General features: G+C 44.8%; 1 protein-coding gene across 1 annotated transcript in view; it reads left to right on the top strand.

Moving 5' to 3' along the window:
- The first annotated feature begins 2,540 nt into the window (after positions 1-2,540).
- Positions 2,541-18,209, top strand: part of bahcc1b (BAH domain and coiled-coil containing 1b) — a 42,499-nt gene continuing 26,830 nt past the window's right edge. The window contains exon 1 of the mRNA XM_068754405.1: positions 2,541-2,712. Coding sequence (XP_068610506.1) covers positions 2,541-2,712 — 172 coding nt within the window. The remainder of the gene's footprint in view (positions 2,713-18,209) is intronic.

The following is an 18,209-nucleotide window of genomic DNA, read 5'->3' on the forward strand; positions in this document are numbered from 1 at the left end:
TAGTTTTATAGATAATACATTGCAGAAATATTCTTTGTTAGTTCACGCAGGTATTGTGTGTGTTATCGCGTGTGCGTGTCGAGGTTATAGCTGCAGCGCGCACGGCATCCCCTCTGCGCGGACACCGAGCTGTCTCCGGTCTCTGTCTCTGCTTAGCCGGCTTTATTGTCCTGTCCTGCTTTGTGATTTAATTTTATTGCGAAATTGTTGCAGCGAAGCGTTTGCCCCTGAATGACATGCCACTTGTGGGTTCATTTTAAATCCCCTTTTATCTTTTGTTCTAAGGTCATCCGATATAAATGATGGGATAAATTTATGCTCAAACAGCGCAAATCTTTCCTTTTGACACCTCGAATGCGCAAAAACCTGAAAAGCGCACTTATTTTATTCTTTTGTTCCAAGTAATATCGTAGATGGATTTTCGCGTGTGCGTCTGCATGTACGTCTTTCGGAGGTGTGTGTGTGCGTGTGTGCGCGCGCGTGTCTACGTGGAAGGCCGTCAGACTTCACCTTCTCAAAACCTGCACACACACGCACACACACACAGTGCAGCAGATCCAAATGTTCACCCCCCCACCCCCCCAAACTGTTACGCGCGACCTGCTCACGTCGTCATGTTTGCGTGGCGTGCGAAAACATTGAATTCAGATTCAGGTTGTTAAACGCAGCCTGAGTGGCTCTCTGTTGACGTGGAATGTAAACACCGTGCACGCATGTTTACGGTCTGAAAATGTAAAAACGTATAGACAAATGTCCGACGAGAGAGGTTTATGATCGATGTCCCGGAGAGAAGGGCCATTGTTTCTCAGCCTCGGGACACGGGAGAGTCCATTTTACCTTCCTCTCCAGCGTTGCCTCTTCGCTTTTCTCCTCTTCTTTACCACGATTTTCCTCCACTTGCTGTAGTCAGGGGTGCACGTGAACGTGCGCGTCTCTCCCCCCCCCCCAAAAAAAAAGAAATTATTGAAGGGCTCAGTCAGAGCTGTTGGAATTTGTAGACTCATCCTCCAATACAGTGTCTAAAAGTTGGGAGTCTTTGCGCATGCTTTGCGTGTGAGTGTGTGCGTTAAAAGACTTGGGTATCCGAGCGCGCACGCAGCGTATATTCTCATGCACGTCACCACACAAGCGTTTGATAGATATTTTTTTCTTTTGTTTCTTTGGCGTTGATTTCATGCGAGGTGCTATCGATGGACGCGCCTTGCATTGAGACCTAATAGACGGACTGCTGAGGTGTGTCTGGCCAAAGCACGCACGCAACGCACGCACGCACGCACGCACGCACGCACCCCGGCTCTCCGTATCTGAGCGTTGCGTGGAGCCATATTTAAGGAGAGCGAGGCAACACATCTGAAGTTCATGCGTCTATTTCACTGTTTATTGTCGCGCTCTTTCGCACTGGAGCGTAAAGGTGATTGGATTTGTGTTTACGCGGTTACATTGTAGGCTCCATACCGATCGCGTTGTTGTTTTCCATTATTAGGGGTGTGGGGGGGGGTCTACTGCATGTTGACTATATGTTGATCGCCATTGTCATAATGAAATAACCACAAACAAGAACCCTGGTTGCGCCATTACAAAAGTAAGAAAGGGGAAAAAAAGACAAAGATTAAATTCAAAGTTAGATTATGAAATAAAAAGTCGGCAGAATCAGGCTTTTAGAAATTGATTCTGACTATATTCTGCCAAAGATCCGAGACCGGCGGATGTGTGTTGGCTATTTATCAATGACTCATAGTCTAATTTAAATAATATATCTAGTGCTAAAATTAAATACAGTACACTGGATTTTATGACAACTAAAAACAAATTAAACTTCATTAACAACAATTAAGAAAATGCTCTAATGTTGTAAAGCGGATTTCCGTCTCCAGATATGTGTCGCGGTCCGATCCTTTAAAATTCTCCAACAGCTCGTCCTTCAGAGAGAAACGCTTTTAACCACGATGAACTGCTACTCTACATCCACCGTTTGTTTGCGTCTGAGCCAATCCGTCATTCATTTCCATTCTCTAGAAAGTTGCGTTATTTGCATTGTATTTTTTATCACGGGATGTGGAGGCGGCGGTGGAGCGCTCTCTTTCTGGGCCAACCCCCCCCCCCCCCCCAAACCAAATCTCCAGCTACTTCATATCTGCCGGACAGACTTTACGCACCTTCCTGATCTGGAATAAATAGTCCGTCCATAAACGACGTGGTCCTTTCATGCGTATTTGTGAACTTTGAATTGCTTTTGTAAATAGTGCCTGTTTGCCTCTGAACACAGCGACTGTCTCCCAGCCCTTTTATTCCACATCCTTTCATCCCTGCTCGGCTCATTATAGTCAGCGCTTTGACGTGTCTCCCTGCTCTCTCTCTCTCTCTCTCTCTCTTTTGTAGGACATGACGGGGACTCAGTTCTGCCCTGTAAAGCCAAAACTCCGCTCAATGCGAGGGGAGCCCGAAGTTCATAAAAAAGGATTATTTGCATCTCGAGTCCCTCCGGTGCCTCTCTGGATTTTAACTTTTGGATTTGGGATTTATCGGCTCCTCTCGACGGGATGGAGAGCCGAGATTTCGCTCCTCCGCACCACCTCCCGTCGGAGCGGAGCGCGCTGGTTCACGGCGCCGCGTCCCGGATGGCGCCGGGCGGCCACGGCTCCGCGCAGCACCCCGCTCACTTTCAGCCTGGGAAATATTATTCATCGCACCTCTCCATGGGTCCGCACTCAGGTCTGTTTCGAATGCAGCTTTCCTGAAGAAAGAAAGAAAGCCAGCTTCTGTCTTTTGTCTGAGGCACATGTTCTCCATAATTCAAACTTGGGACGCTCTTGGGGACGAGCTAGAATTTATTGTGGGAGGAAATTGCTTAGATTTTGCGCAAATATTTTACTCCTATTTAATGAGCTCTTTATTGTGTGACGTATGACAATAATTTATCAATTTAGCGTTTCAGCCTTCGAACGCAAAATGCGGACCATGGTGGGAAATTCACCTCTTTTTTTTGGAAACTTGGCTTCATGGCAAATTACATTAACTCGATATTTATGACATTGGGCTGCCAACATATATTTTAATATAACACTGATTTTAGACAGGCTTATTCTGAGAGTTCCCCCCCCCCCCCCCCCCCCCCTCACACACACACACACACACACACACACACACACACAGGGATTATTATAGGCGCTTCAGCATAATCTTGTCATAGATTTATATGGTTGTATCAATTAGTAAAGTAATAATGGTTGTCATTTAACGTAATTAATTGAAATTAGTTAATTCCACTGCTTATATTTCCCATTAAACATTGCATCAAAGCTATTAGCTGAGCACGTTACTTGATTCTGCTGTTGCGTGTGCGCTTCTGTCGTCCATGTTATAGTTTGGTAATGGTGGGTTAGGGACACACGCTGGTTTGTGCTGGTCACAAACTGGGGAGAGAAGTTGGTTACGGGTGGAGGGGAGCTCCGGCTAATAGAGGTGCGGGTAATTCCAGAAAATCCGGTTTCTATATTGAACGGGGACGTGACGGGGTGCGAATGGGTTGACAGTGCATGCATTAGATTTAACAAGTACCTTTGGTATCCTGTCTGAATGGGAGGGGAGGGTGGGGGGTGGGAAGTGGAAAGAAAAAGAGAGATAGAGAAAGAGAACCATTGCTCCAAATCATACAGCGTCTAAAAGCTGGACGCACGGGATGGACGTGAACGTGCCCGATGAGAAATCTCATTAATTACCATTTGCAGATGCAGCGGGTTCTTTAAATAGAAGCTGAGACTCGGGTCCATGAATGATATCTTCTGTTGTGTGTCTCCGCTCATTTGCATATTCATTAGTTTTGCACCACAAGAAAATAAACGCAGACGTTCAGTCCAGCATTTTAAGGCACAGTATGTTTGATTAAAATTCCGAATTTCTGTGTTGCCGTTGAACGCGTCAAACTCTGCGCAGTTGTCTTTTTTGGTGCGTTTGAGGTCCTGGTTCTGGTCATGGCAGCGGTGTGCGATTAGAAACAAAAATAATCTGAACATTTTGTGTAATCCGAAATGTGCTAGGACTCATTGCGACTCGAAATAATCTATATTTAGTAAATTCTGACATTTTACTTTACGCCATTTTATAATACTTGTAAGTATTGTAAGTATAACATATACTTTTATTTTCTCTCTCATTTTTTAAATATATATATTTTTATATATGTGTAATATATATATATAATTATATATATAATTAAGAAAATCTTTTTCAAATATTTTAGAATTCAGTTGTCTATTTATTGCCTTGTTTGTGTAATTAATTGTTAATGTAAATTAAATGTGCATCACATTTATTATAGGATATCTTATTAGAAATAAGTGTTTATTTATTTAAACGTTGATACATTTTAAATTATCTAGAGGATAATTAGAGCACTACGTCATACAATAATTGAATAAATTATAGATTAAATCAAACAATATAATGTGTTATGCATTGATAAAATATTTTGTACATTTCATGAGGCATTTAGCTGCATGTCTTCTTTCAGTCTGACTGACAGGTTTTCATACAAAATGTGGCCATGTTAATTTTTCAATGAGTCGCTCGTGTTGAGTTTGCTTTAACAAATACACACCTAACTTGCATACCAACTTAAATATATTATGTCTCACCTTTGCCTCTCTCTGACATATATTATAGTCCAATTTAAAAATGATTCTCTCATGTTAAATAGAAAAATGTGGTGATAATGCTATTGAAATATATTCAAGAGGGCCTCTCACTGGTTCTCAAGGTGCATGACACTGTATTGAGATTCCAGATATCCAGACTCTCCATGCATGTCCCTGATGGGGCTTTGACTGACATGATGGGCAGAGAGGATTGTTGTTTTGGGATGGGGGTTGGGATATGTGTGTGTGTTTTCCATGTGGTTAGAATGGAGGTTACCTTTGTGCTTGCCCCCCCTTAGAGATTCAGAAAGCTGTATGCCTGGCCCTATAGGCCTCTGCACAGGGGGTAGATATGATGTGGCGTTGGCCATACCGGGGCAGGAGGGGTATTACGACAAGGGGGGGGGGGGGGGGGGGCTCTTTTCAGATATGTGGCAAAAGACATGCAGGCACACTTTTTTTGTGTGTCCCACAAGAACAAACTGGGTGTATCACTCACAAATATTCAAAATGTTTAAAAAAAAATCCTCTTACCACGACCCCCATTTCGTATCCCCGAAACCTGCAATCCATCAATTTGCTGAAGTCTCTTATTTAAATCAGCATGGCGTCTGCTTGAATATGGTCCTGCTTGACAAGCCGGTGGAATGACAGCCGCATGCCGACGCCGTAAGACGCAGCCCCCATTTGATAACACCCAATGATATTACACAGGCTTTTAGATTACTGATAGGAGCAGTGGGAAAGTCTTTGTCTCTCTGTCTGTCTTGCTCCCTTTCCCCTCCCTGTTTCACTGCTTTCCTCTTATTCCCGTCTCCCTCTCCTCTCTTTCTTGCCCTCCTTCCTTCTGTGATGTTAGCCCCTTGGGCAGTAGTTGTGCAAGTAAGTGTGTGTGATTAAGGTTAGGTTTAGCCTGCAGTAGCACAGGTGTGCAGTATTATGGAGGGCGTGGCGGAGCTTGTCATTGAACAGGTGTGTTACTTCCCAGACAGCAGACGGTTTTTGTTTACACGGCTCTGTGTGTGTGTGTGTGACCTTAATACAGACAGAAAGAGCCTACATTCATGTCACATGTGTGCCCACACACACACACACACAGCTGTACACACAAATACGCACACACAGACACAGACCGTGCTGAAAAGGGTTTTCTCTAAAACTGCTTGTGTTTTGAAAAAAGTAATAAAGCATCAGAATGTTTCGGGTGAACCTCTGCCTGTTTTTTTCTTTTCTCGCTATCTTTGGCCTTGTCTCTTGACCTCCTTCTTCTCCTTCTTCTTTCTCCATCATTTCCGCTCCTTTCTTGCTCTTCAGTCTTTCACATTCGCCAGTCAGATTCTCAGCAGTAAATGTGTGTGTGTTTAGCTGTGTGCGTTTTTGTTCCCGTAGTCACCCTGTCCATTCATCACGATGCTGTCAGTTGCGTTTCTTCTCCCTTGGAAGTTTCTCGGCTTTGGTTTTGATCGTTGCAGCAGCGCGGGCCAGACACGCCTTTTCGCCCTGCGTGCACAAACACACACACACACACACCTACACACACAAAACTCGCATGTTATTGAAAGAAAGAAGGAAGAAAGAAGAGGGTGAAAAGAGAATATGAGCATGTCAGTGATAGATAATGGAGTAGGGGAAGGCGAGAGGAAGAGAAGGAGGAGTAGAGGGAGTAGAGAGGCTGAATGTTTCCACCTGGTTGGTAATCCGGTCAGATTACCACTGCTTGACGGCACCCACTGGCTGCCATCCACGACTCCTCAGCCTGCCGTCTCTGCTGGTTCTCAAGAATGTGAGAGAGTGTGTCTTTAAGTGTGTGTGTGTGTGTGTGTTCGCAGTGAGTCAGCAATAGATGGGTTTCAGATAGATAACCCCCCCCACCCACACACACACACACACACACCTCTCCAGTGTTATGCTGGGTAAGGGGCACATCCAGTGTGCAGCGTGGAGGAAGCTGCAGCGAACTGGCTGCAGGAGGGACGGCGAAAAGTGTTAAAAATCAATTTGATTCAAAGACCAACATGGATTTTAGAAAAGCATTTTTATATTACCAGGAATTTGCTGTTTAGTTATTTACCCAAAACCAAAATTTGGTTCTGCCTTAGCTTCTGTTAATTTGCATGCATCTGTTTAATGCGTGCAACATCTAACATATAGATGTTAATGGTTTGTCTATCTTTTGCAGTTTTGCATGTCAAGGGAAGTTTTTCCTTGCCTCCGTCGCCAAAGTTCTTGCTCTTGTGGGTCAAGTTGGGTTCCGTCTTTCTCTGCTAATCCTGAAATGTGCCTTGAGATGATTTTCTGTTGTGATCTGGCGCTATAGAAATAAAATTGAATTGAATTGAATGCACATATTTGTCAGGTTAAACCTATTAGCATGTCCACATTTTAATTAAACCAATTGTAATATAAAGATACCACTAATGCTGAAAATAACACACACACATTTTTGCGCAAATTTGCATAGAATATGTGCACACATTCAAATGATATATGCGGCAAGGCCAAAGAAATCAGTTGAATGAATCTTATAATTTGAAAAGTATTGACACATAAATGGCATGAAGTCATTAAGTCATGAAGTAAAGTCATTAAAGTAATTTCCATTACAAATTAGACTCTTATGCGTGCTTTGATGTTTCAAGAGCACCGTGGCACATCATTGAAATATTCCTGAACGATTCCCTGCGTCTAATCAAACTGACCTCAGAGTAACTGCTTTCCCGAAAGGTCACGTCAAACGGATGGATTAAAAGTGAGAAAGTCTTTTCGATGCTGCAGCATCACATTCGCTGCAGTGACAGAAGACTTTTGTCTCCAACTCTCATCCAACATGTGAACAGCTGTTTATTGTCGGTATAGCAGTGATTTGAAGGGAGCCGGGTGCGTTTTGGTTGCGACATCTCCGGGGTGTGAACACACCATCTGATGACTTGGCATGCGAATGGAAAGCACCAGACTTCCTGTGTCCATGTGGTCTTTCCTCTCTCGCCCCTCTGCTCCCATTTCTCCTTCCTCTTATGCTCGCCCCTCTGCCCATTCGTGCTCGTTCCTCTTTAACCACATGCTCTTCCTCCTCTCTTCCTCCTCTCCTTCTGCTTTCTTCTTTCACTTCCCCCCTCAGTCTGCATTTGCTCCTCTCGGCTTTTTTTGGAGTGCTCCTTCAGCCTTTCCTCCCTCTCTTTGCCCCCCTCTCTCCCCCAATCTCGTCTCTCTCCTCAATCGATCCCTCCACCTCTTAAGTCCAGCTCCCATCTCTAAGTCCCTACACACCCATCGCCTCCTCGCATTGTTAGCAGACCAGCTTCTCTCAGCACTCCTCCTATTACTGTCTCAATTTCAGCCTTCTCCCTCACACTGTAACACACACACATACTGCTCTCTTCTTCCCAACCCCCCTCTCCTCACCATTCGGCCGGTTGTTAACGGGCCCGTCCCGGTGCTACTCGGCCCATGGCCAACACACTAAATCAGAAACGATTGGAGGATTTGGCGAGGGGGGGGGGGGGGGGGGGGGGAGTGAGATCTCAGCGCGGCGCCTTTAACGTCAGAGTAACAAGAGAAAAATGACATTTTAAACAGCCTGCAAAGCACAAGGCTAAAACAGCTTCTGACTCATGAGAGTCACAAGATGTGTAAGAAAACGTAGGCATTTCTGTGTGTGTAGTGGAAGATCCTGTAATTCCCTGCTATTTTATAGGGGGGGGGGGGTCAAGGCAATTCCCTGTTAAACCGGTATGACAGAGAGGTGACATCACTTATTAGGGCGGGGGGGGGCAGACATGATGTCACAGTCTCCCCACATCCCTGAACGAAGGAGTGATGCGAACGCCCCAACCCTTCTCACGGCAGGAACCGACACTTTAAACGGGCCGTCTCCGGGTCACATTAACGGCTGACTCATTGTCACTCGGTCTGACTCGCTCGACTCGGCCGGGCCCTTTACCTCGGCTCTCGTGTTTGGTCCCCCCCCCTCCTTCGTTTCAGCTCTGTTTGGTACATTCATATTGTAATGGCCTCCATTCAGGCTGGTCTATGTCCAGTTTGTTTTGCTGTCAAACGCTCGGATGGATGGAGGGGGGGGGGGGGGGGGGCTGTAGGTTCATCTGGAGGTGAGGTTAAATAAGGCAGAGTGGTCGGATGTCCCCCCCCCTGGATCCTAGGCCCTTCAAGGTTTTTCTGCTGGCGCTGTCGTACAAATTTAGTATTTGGTACAAAGGACAGGTAATGTGCTCTTAAATAGGAAATAGGTTTGTGTGTGTGTGTGTATGTGTGTGTGTGTGTGTGTAGGTGTGTGTGTGTGTGTGATGGAGGGAAAAAGAGTGAGAAAAGGGAGAAGCAGCTGTGTGGAACAGCATGGATCGTTACACAGTGACACACATGAAAGCATTAAGTATATTCAGGAGCATTTGTTGAATATACATGGAGCTGCGTGCAGCTTTGTGTGTGTGTGTGTGTGTGTGTGTGTGTGTGTGTGTGTCCGTGGGTGTGTGTGTGTTGGAGAGAGAGGAGGAGAGAGTCCCCTCCCATGCTCTCGCCTGCACTGAGAGAAGTGAGAAAGAAAACAAGAAAAGAGAGCATGAGAGAGAGGAAAAAAACAACAAAGATCCGTCATCAGTCATTCATGGCTAATCAGTCTCATGGGATGCATGCGCACGCACAAACACACACACACACACGCTCACGCACTCACGCACGCACATACACCCACACACTCAAATACACGCGCAGCTGAGGTCCTAATCCTACTGGGACTGCTTGTGCCTCTGTGTGTGCCTGTCTAAATTTTAGATCCAGGCTGATTAGAAGCAAACGCTCCTCTCTCTCTCTCTCTCTCTCTCTCCACTTCTCAGTCTCTTCTTCGTCTTTGATTGTTGGTAAAGTGTCTCTTCTCCGTCTCTCTCTTTTTCTCTTTTGTCTCTTTAATAACCGCCTACTGTCTTTTTCTGGCGGTTTTGATGTGTGTTTTTGTAGTGTTTTGGTAGCATGCATAATAAAGGGACATCTTTTGTGTGTGAGCTCACACTCAGCTCTTCCTTTGCATGTGTGTAGTTTGCATTGTGTGTGCATTTATGCATCTCGCTTGCTTCAATCTTGTGGATATGCATGCAGGTAGTCTGAAGTCTAAACTGTCTCTGTGTCGATCCCCAAATGCCAGAACATTTACCCAAATTGTGATTAAAACTAATTATCTTAAAGGGAAACGCTGTTTTCACAAATCAGACTGCTTTACGATTTGGCCGATGGGTAGTGCGGTTAGCAGGAGCTAACGTAGCATTGCCAGTCTCTCCCTTGTGGCGGTCTCAATTCCTGACGCTGAGCGTTGCGTCAGGAATGGCATCTGGCGTAAAAAGTTGCCAAACTGCAACATGCAAATCACCGTAAATAAGAAAGACATTCCGGATTGGTCGAGGCCCGAGTTAACAACGACCGCCAGCATCATTGTTAACCCACGGGACACTGCTTCAAATTGGATTACTGTGGGTCGAACACAGAGACGAAGAAGAGGAGGAAGACAGGTACATCAGCAGCGAGAGAAGAGGGAATGGAAGAGTTTAGGACTGAGAGTAGGGACTTTGAATGTTGGGACGATGACGGGAGAAGCTAGAGAGCTGGTGGACATGATGATGAGGAGGAAGGTTGATGTGTTGTGTGTCCAGGAGACCACAAGCTTAGGAGCAGGATTCAAGTTGTTTTATAAAGAGGGATGGAAAGAGGGATGGAGGAGGGGTTATCTTGAAGGAAGAGTTGGTGCAGATTGTTCTAGAGGTGAATCGAGTGTCGGATAGACTGATGAGGTTGAAGCTGGAGATCGAGGGTGTCTGTCTCAGAGTCCAGACCGTGTGGACAGCATTTTTGTTTTTCTCAGATTTCTCGTTTGCCAGATGGACCTTTCTTTCATTTTTCTAAATCAGGCTTTTATTTCTCCTTTTTCATTTTCCCGAGATAGAGATTGTTCAGGCATTTTCTAAAAGAAAATATCAATGCCAAATAATATTGACTGGTTTTGTGTCACACTTGGAACAAAGGTATGTGACAAAGTCATGGACATCTTTTTTTCCCCTAAAAGTCATATAATAAATGATTAATTAAACAATTGACCGACTTATTGACAATGAAAATAGTTGTTAGATGTTGCTGTAAAATTATTTTCTTTTCTTAATTTTATTTATTTCCTTTTGTTTCTCCTCTTTATCTTTCTTCTTCGTGGTTCTCTCCAATAACCCTATATTCCTGTGTAAATATGACAGGAGCGAAGGAATATGAAGAGCAGAAAAGTCACGCTCGTGAGGTCAGGCTGGGTTATTCTCACCTGCTCACATCCTTTCTCTCTCTTGCTCATCTTATCCCTCCCCCCCTCCCTGCCACTGTCTCTCACTCCTTCCCCATCGCTCTCCTCCCCCCGCTTGCTCCCTTGTTGCCTCTCTCTCGTGTTCACTGTCTGCTGATCCTGCTCTTCTCTCTTGTTCTTCCTCCTCACACACACCGGAGAACACTTACTGTACGACACACACACACACACACACACACACACACATATGCTCACGCTGACACCTGCATGTCGAGCCGTTGAGGGTCTAATTTAAGTAAAGTGCTTCTCTAGCAACCAAAACCCCTCAACTCATGATGATGGAGGTTGATACGGTGCAGCATGGTTGAACACACACACACACACACACACAGAGTTCTACTGTACTTACATACACACATACATCCTGCTCTCATGATGCAGGGATGTGTTGCTTTGTGTCGGTAGATTGAAGGAAGCACTGCAGCTGGATCAGACCACTGGGTCAAGTTCAGCGTAGGCCAAGCTCCTGGGGTTCGGTGTCATGGTTACGTCTGAGTCCGGGTCTGCTGTTTGGAGGAGGCACTTCTTTTGCTTTGCCTCCGCTGTGTAGGTGTGTTTGTTTCCGTTGCAATCTGAGCTAAGTCGAGCTGAAGCTGCTGAGAATCTAAGGCCGCAATCACAAAAGCTCATGTTAAAAATAGCATCAAGAGTTTTGGCATTCAGATCAGGATTGAAGTTAAGATCCATCAAAAATACCTCAGTCGTTTCTTGGCTTTTCATATATGCTGCTACAAATAAACCTCAAAACACACATACCGGTATATATATATATATATAATTTATATGCAAAAGTACATTTTTATTTGAAAGTAAATTTGATGTAGATTTGTGGACACTGGCTTCATATTCTGGAATATCTTTTTCATATATCCCTATTTAATATCCAGGTCAAATACTTAGTATTGCATAGTCGTTGTACTGAACTATAAATGTACAATCAGTAATACTCAGTTAATAAGTAACAGGATCAAACAATGCAGCACCATGTGTGCTTAATAGAACATGTGTTTCATATGTGTTGGGGTGCCGCAGGTTGTACACGTAACCAGAAAGTGGTAAACGCTAAGTTTAATGCACCACACTGTGTGCATTAATAGTAATCAGCAAAGCAGCTGCAGAGACAACAGTGGCTTCTGTTCTTTGTTTTCTGTATTAACATGACATCTAATAGATTTCCCTTTTTTCGAGTCAAAAGGAAGGGATTGCGTTACGTGTCAAGTGGATTTCAGAAGTTGCGTTCTCACTGCTGCAGAGGTTGAGAAGCGAGTGAACAGGCCAAAAATAACTTCTCCTCAACAATAGGTCATTCTTTGTTCGAGAAGCTCCAGGCATTCCCCCACATCTTCCAGAAATGGAGGGTGACTCGTAATTCTGAGAGGCACCTGCGCTGGGCTGTACAGTAGAGTCAACGCCATTTAACCCTTGTGTGGTGTTCATATTGTTGTTACTCAGCCAGTGTTCGTGGGTCTGATGGACCCGTTGCATTTTGTGGCTTTTAATGCCTCACAATCACAATTTTATATTAAAATACTGAACATATGTTTACCTTATCCCAATTACAAGCAGTATAAACAATATATATGGTTAGTATTTGCCCTTTACCTTTGTTAGGTCACATTTATAAAAAAAAATTTGTTTAAAACATAATAAAGAAAATCAATTAAAATCAAGATATGAGTGGAAACACATTTACAAGTGAAGCAAGGTTTTTCAAAACTACTGACTTTTATTTCTTTGAACTTGAAATTTAACCCATTCAGGTGCACAAACAAGCTGAACTCAGAGTAAACATATCAGTCAAGACAACACATCAGCCCCATTGAACACATGGCCTTTAGCCGCTAGCCTATACAACACATGAGGGGCAGAGCTTGACTGTGTGTGTTGCAGATATACTTTTTGCACTTGATGCATGTATATTGTGTTTTCCTGTCCATCTTGGGTCCGCACACTTCACACTGCTTCTTCTTGTTCTTGGTGTTCACAACCTAGAATAATGAAAACATCAGACATTTTACTAACACCTCTCTCTCTCACAAGACATGAGTGCCAGACATGCACTGCAGCAGCATCACACACTTACTTCAGGCTCTGCAGACTGTGGTTCTGTAGGTTGGGTGGACAGGGCACCAGCATTCTCCTCCTGAATCCTCCTCACCATGGCTGCAGAGGCTGGGGTTCTGGGGATATGTTTTTTTCTCCTGATTTGTGGCCTCACCAATGCCTTTCCCAGATCCTCAAGAGCCGTCTTTTCTGGAGCTTCACTCGTTTCCACTCTGGGTTCGTGCCATCCAAATGACAAAGGCATTGTACGCTGAGAGAATATCACCAGTGGCCAGCGTAGAGTCCTCCGTTTGCAGCTGTAGGCCTTCACCAGCTTGCCCATGTTGTCTACCCCTCCTCTTGTGGCATTATAATCCATGATGATCTTGGTTTGTGATGTTCCTGGTCACAGATTCTTCCATCGCCGTGCATTGTACTCATGAGTACCACATTCTTGCCTTTCTTTGGCACATAGGATACCAGGGATCTGTCAGCCGTTTATACAAACTTGGAAGACTTGACAGGCCTGTTCTTTGAAGTCAGCAGTTGAGGTGGGAGCTCTGAGCATCACAGGCAGTCCAGATCTCGCACATTTGACCCACTGATTTTCTGTGTACCTACATTCTGTCATCCTCCCGTCTAGGCTGGCTGTGTGTGTAGGTGTGTGTGTAGGTGTGTGTAGGTGTGTGTAGGTGTGTGTGGTGGTGTGTAGGTGTGTTTGTGGTACACACAACATCAATTTCCACACTTATATTAGCCCCGGGTCCAGTGGACCCGAACATCTTATATGTAATAGAAATGTGTAGGGGGGGTGTATGGTGTGTTGTTATTAAATATGTATTCTGATATATGTTCTTCACATAAAATGAGCCAAAGCCAGTGAGTCTCAGTTTGAAAAAATAATTAATTGTATCATTTTTCTTTTAATGAAAAATGAAAACGGGTCCCACAGACCCGAACACCACACAAGGGTTAATTATATTTCAGCTAAGACATATGATATTTACATGAAAGATCCTCCAATGGGCTCAAACATGGCCTCGAAGCAGAGTTCAGTTACTTAAATTAGCATAGGCGAGGCAGTCTGCTAATGGTTAGCGTACTCAAAGCAGCCGCACGTTTCTGGAGACAGCCTCAAGTGATGATTCAAGGAACTGCACTTTTTGGCACTTCTGTGTCGGCTTCCTGTGTCAGCCCGACGGTTGCTGCTTCTCATCCACACACCAAAACACATCCGTACACACACGGAATTGTGCTATTGAGTCTTCCTGTAGGCTTTCCTGAAATAGATGCAGCCTTATGCTTTTAATTAGTGTGTGTGTGTGTGTGTGCGCGCGCCATTTGTGTCTCATGTTTGACCCAGGCAACACAATCAGTCTTGTATGACTCCTATTCCCCAAATTCCTCTATTTTCTTTGGTGAAACATGGAAAAACTTACCCAAGCACCCCCCCCCCCCCCCCCCCCCCTTTCCGGCTTCCTTATGATCTCTCGTGTGTTGTAGGTTCTGGCTTTCCAAGACCATATATGGTCCTTCCTCTTCTCGTGGGTGTGTGTGTGCAGCATCCAAAAGGGCTGTGGTGAAAAGCATGAGCGTTTCCCTCTTCAGTCACAGTTTACTGGTGCATTTTGTGGCCGACGTTTCACCAAAGGAAAACAACGGCGGAGTTCTTTTTTTTGTGGCTTTTCAAGGCTTGGCTGACACAAGGTGCAACGTTGCATGTTTTGCTTGCTGCTATTTTAATTCAGCTCGCTCACTGGCTTTTGATGACACGTATGTAGATGTATTGCGGGGGGGGGGGGGGGGGGGGGGAGGTGTAACTTCAGTAGTCTCGTGCGTACAGGTGGAGATGGAAGTAAAAAGAGAGGTGTGTCTGCGTGTGTGTGGACGGTGAGGATCTGGTCCGCAGCCTGGAAGTCAGGCTTTTGGGCTGTGCTGCTCATAGTCGGCTGATTTATATGCCTCACAGGGAAATCTCTCATTTGTAGCTCTTTCATCTCACCCCCCTCTCTCTCTCTCTCGCTCCCCCTTCCTCCCCCCACTGTCCTCTCTCCTCTTCCCGCCGTAATGTGATTCAGCACAGCCGCTCATCCCAGGCGACATGCCGTGCGTTGCTCGCGCACCCTCCTCTCTCTAACATGAATGAGTCAATTGATGAATAATAAGATAGAGCAGAAGGAAAATGCGATCTGGATCTACTCAAGCAAAAGAACTCCTTTTTTCGAGCCGGAACGTTTTCTTTGTAAGCAGCGCTCGGGCCGCTTACTCACACATTGAACGTGTTTGTGTCCCTGGTGCTATAATGCTTTTATGGACCTTTGTGTGCGTTTGTGTGTGTGTGCGCGCATGTGTATGTGTGTGCGCATGTGTGTGTCTAAGCGCCTTCCACGCCCGCCATGTTTGAGTAGCCCTGTCACTTGTCCAATTCCGTGGTGTCAAAACAGATCAGAAAGGTCTGGCTTGACTCCTGCCCTCGCACGCACGCACGCGCACACACACACACACACACACACACTCACACACACGCACGCACACACATTGAGGGCTTGGTGCCAGGGCCCTTGGTAGTTGGAGGCTTATGAAAGGGTCGGACCGACGAGAGGTTGCCAAGTGTACGGAAATAAGCGTAACAGCCAAGCTAACGAGAGTCAGAACCTCTGACACACACACACACACACACACGCACGCACACACACACACACACACACACGCACTACTTTCAGTAGTCACCACCAGTGGCGACTGCAGAGTTCACTATATCAGTGTGTAGACAGAGGCTTTTGTTAATTGGCAAATGTGACAGTGGAACACGAGAGGATATTGATCTTCAATCGCATGCAGATCGATTTATCTTGTCATCCTTCCCGGTGTGTGTGTGTGTGTGTGTGTGTGTGAGAGAGAGAGAGAGTGTAAATTGACCAGCAGCCGTCTATTCAGAGAGCCACATTCCACCCTATGGTTGTGTCTGAGTTGCGTCTTTCCTGTTTTATCCTGATCATCATCCCTTGCCCCTCGTTCAGATATCTTCCCTTTCTCACCGTATGTCCCATCATGCAATCCTCAGTTGCTACTGGCATGAACTTGGATATGATTCGAGCTTGGGCTCGTGCAACATACAGCATGCGATGTAACCCATATACTTTCTGACTAATCATTGCCGTCCTTAATTAAAACTGTCAACGCAGCATTTCTTGCTCAGTTTGAGCCAACTTGTTCTGAGTGGTCTCTCCCTTTCATAGATGGTATGTCATTACAGGGTTCAATCTGAAATTGAATTTAGTATTTTCATGCAATTTATCAATCATTTTCTCATTCTACAACTATTTGATGTCAGGGTAAAATTGTGTACCTGAAGCTGCTGGTTGTAAATAAACAACATCTTGCTATTGATATTTTTGCTTCATCATATTTAGTAATATCAAACTCCATTCTGGCTGCACTAGAACTATCATGGCATCCTCAAATCCACGTTTGGCTCTGTTATCCATGCGGATACCAATAATATGCCACAAAGCAAAACCTGCCCAGAAAGGAAAGGCACAATTCCAGTATTTTATAAAACAGTGTGTTTTTGAGTGGATTTTCCCCTCAGCAAATCACATTACAGTCGATCATGAATAAACTAAAGCAGATTTTGCTCCCTGTAAGTACAGCTGACTGTATTGGTATGAATAGAAATGCAGATTTTTACCTTGGATTGTCAACACAGGGGGATTCACTGTCTGTGTGTTGACACACTTTTCCAAGTTATGATGCCAACTAGGAAAAAAATATGATCGCACACTCACATTTTCTACTTTAATCACCACCAGAGCCTGAATGAGGCTGTTCAGTCAGCAGCTTGTCGTGTATGTATGGTAAATAACAAAGGCTTATATAGTAATAATCTGTGGATAATCATCGTATGGCCTGGATTAGGGATGGATTTTTGATGTCGTTGATATCCAATAAGAAAATCCATCAGTAATGAGTGGTTTGTGTGTGTGCGTGTGTGTGTGTGTGTGTATGTGTGTGTGTTTCAATCACTCATCTTCTGATTGTGCGTATTTCAACATTTTAGTAATTTGGCGTGTTTGCATTCATCAATTTTAATTTCTGCACAGAGCGAGGGGAACGTATGAGAGGATGCAGCGGTAACAGATGGAAAGACAATGTGCGGATCAGGATAAAACAAAGACGGAAGCAGAGGGCAGGAAGAGAAGGAGGGAGGGGGGGGGGCAGGTTCAGAAATAAGGTTTATGTTAGTGACTGGCCTCCCAGATGATTTTCCATATCAGCAGGCCAGAGGGGAGCGGGTAAATATGATTTTCTCTCAAACTTGCCAACAAAAAAAAACAGACAGACGGGGTTGGAGGACGGTAAAAGGAAAGAGAGGGGATGGGAAAAGAGGAGGAAAGGAAAGGAGAGAGTAAATGGAAAAAAGATGGGAAAATGGGGGAAGGGTGTAGATCGAAAAGGGTGATAGATGAAAGTCAACGAGGAATGCTGAGTATTTATTCCACCATCTAAATCAATATGGGTCCTGTTTGGAATCACTGTAACTAATTCTTTCCTCTTTATACAAATGAACTTTTATGGCATGTGGTGTGTGTGTGTGTGTGTGTGTGTGTGTGCGCGCGCGTCTGCAGACGAGTGTCTGCCAGGGGGCCTTGTGAAACCAGCCTGAGTCTTATATGAGCTGTGTTTTATTATAACTGGCTGAAAGGCTGCGGATCTGCAGTTGCACACGAAATATTCCGTCTGTGGGAGAGAACCAAAAAAAGAGACAGAAGTGAGAAAATAAATGTCTACGACGGAAAGAGTTGGACGAGCCCCTCTTCGCCTTCTTCCCAATGTATTATGACAGCAGAGAATGAAATGTCAAGGGCACAAGATGGAGGGATTTCTACTTTCACGTTGAGAACAGTGTGGGTGTCTGACGCTTCAGGTCCAGCTGTATAAATAGACTCGCGCCTCTTTCGGCTTTGTCTCTACTCCACTACTCCTTCTTTCTCTTGATTTATCCCATTTTTGTTCATTCGTGTATATTAGTGTGTGTGTGTGTGTGTGTGTGTGTGTGCGTGCGTGTGCGTGGGGAGGGGGCTGATTGGCAGACGGTTGAAGGTTGTGGTTGTGGTTGAGGGGAGGGCACTATACAGTGCACGTGTGTTTTACATATGACTCGAATGCGGATTGTTGTGGTCGTG

The sequence above is a fragment of the Brachionichthys hirsutus genome, chromosome 21 (genome assembly GCF_040956055.1).
Source record: "Brachionichthys hirsutus isolate HB-005 chromosome 21, CSIRO-AGI_Bhir_v1, whole genome shotgun sequence".
In the NCBI taxonomy this organism is placed as follows: domain Eukaryota; kingdom Metazoa; phylum Chordata; class Actinopteri; order Lophiiformes; family Brachionichthyidae; genus Brachionichthys; species Brachionichthys hirsutus.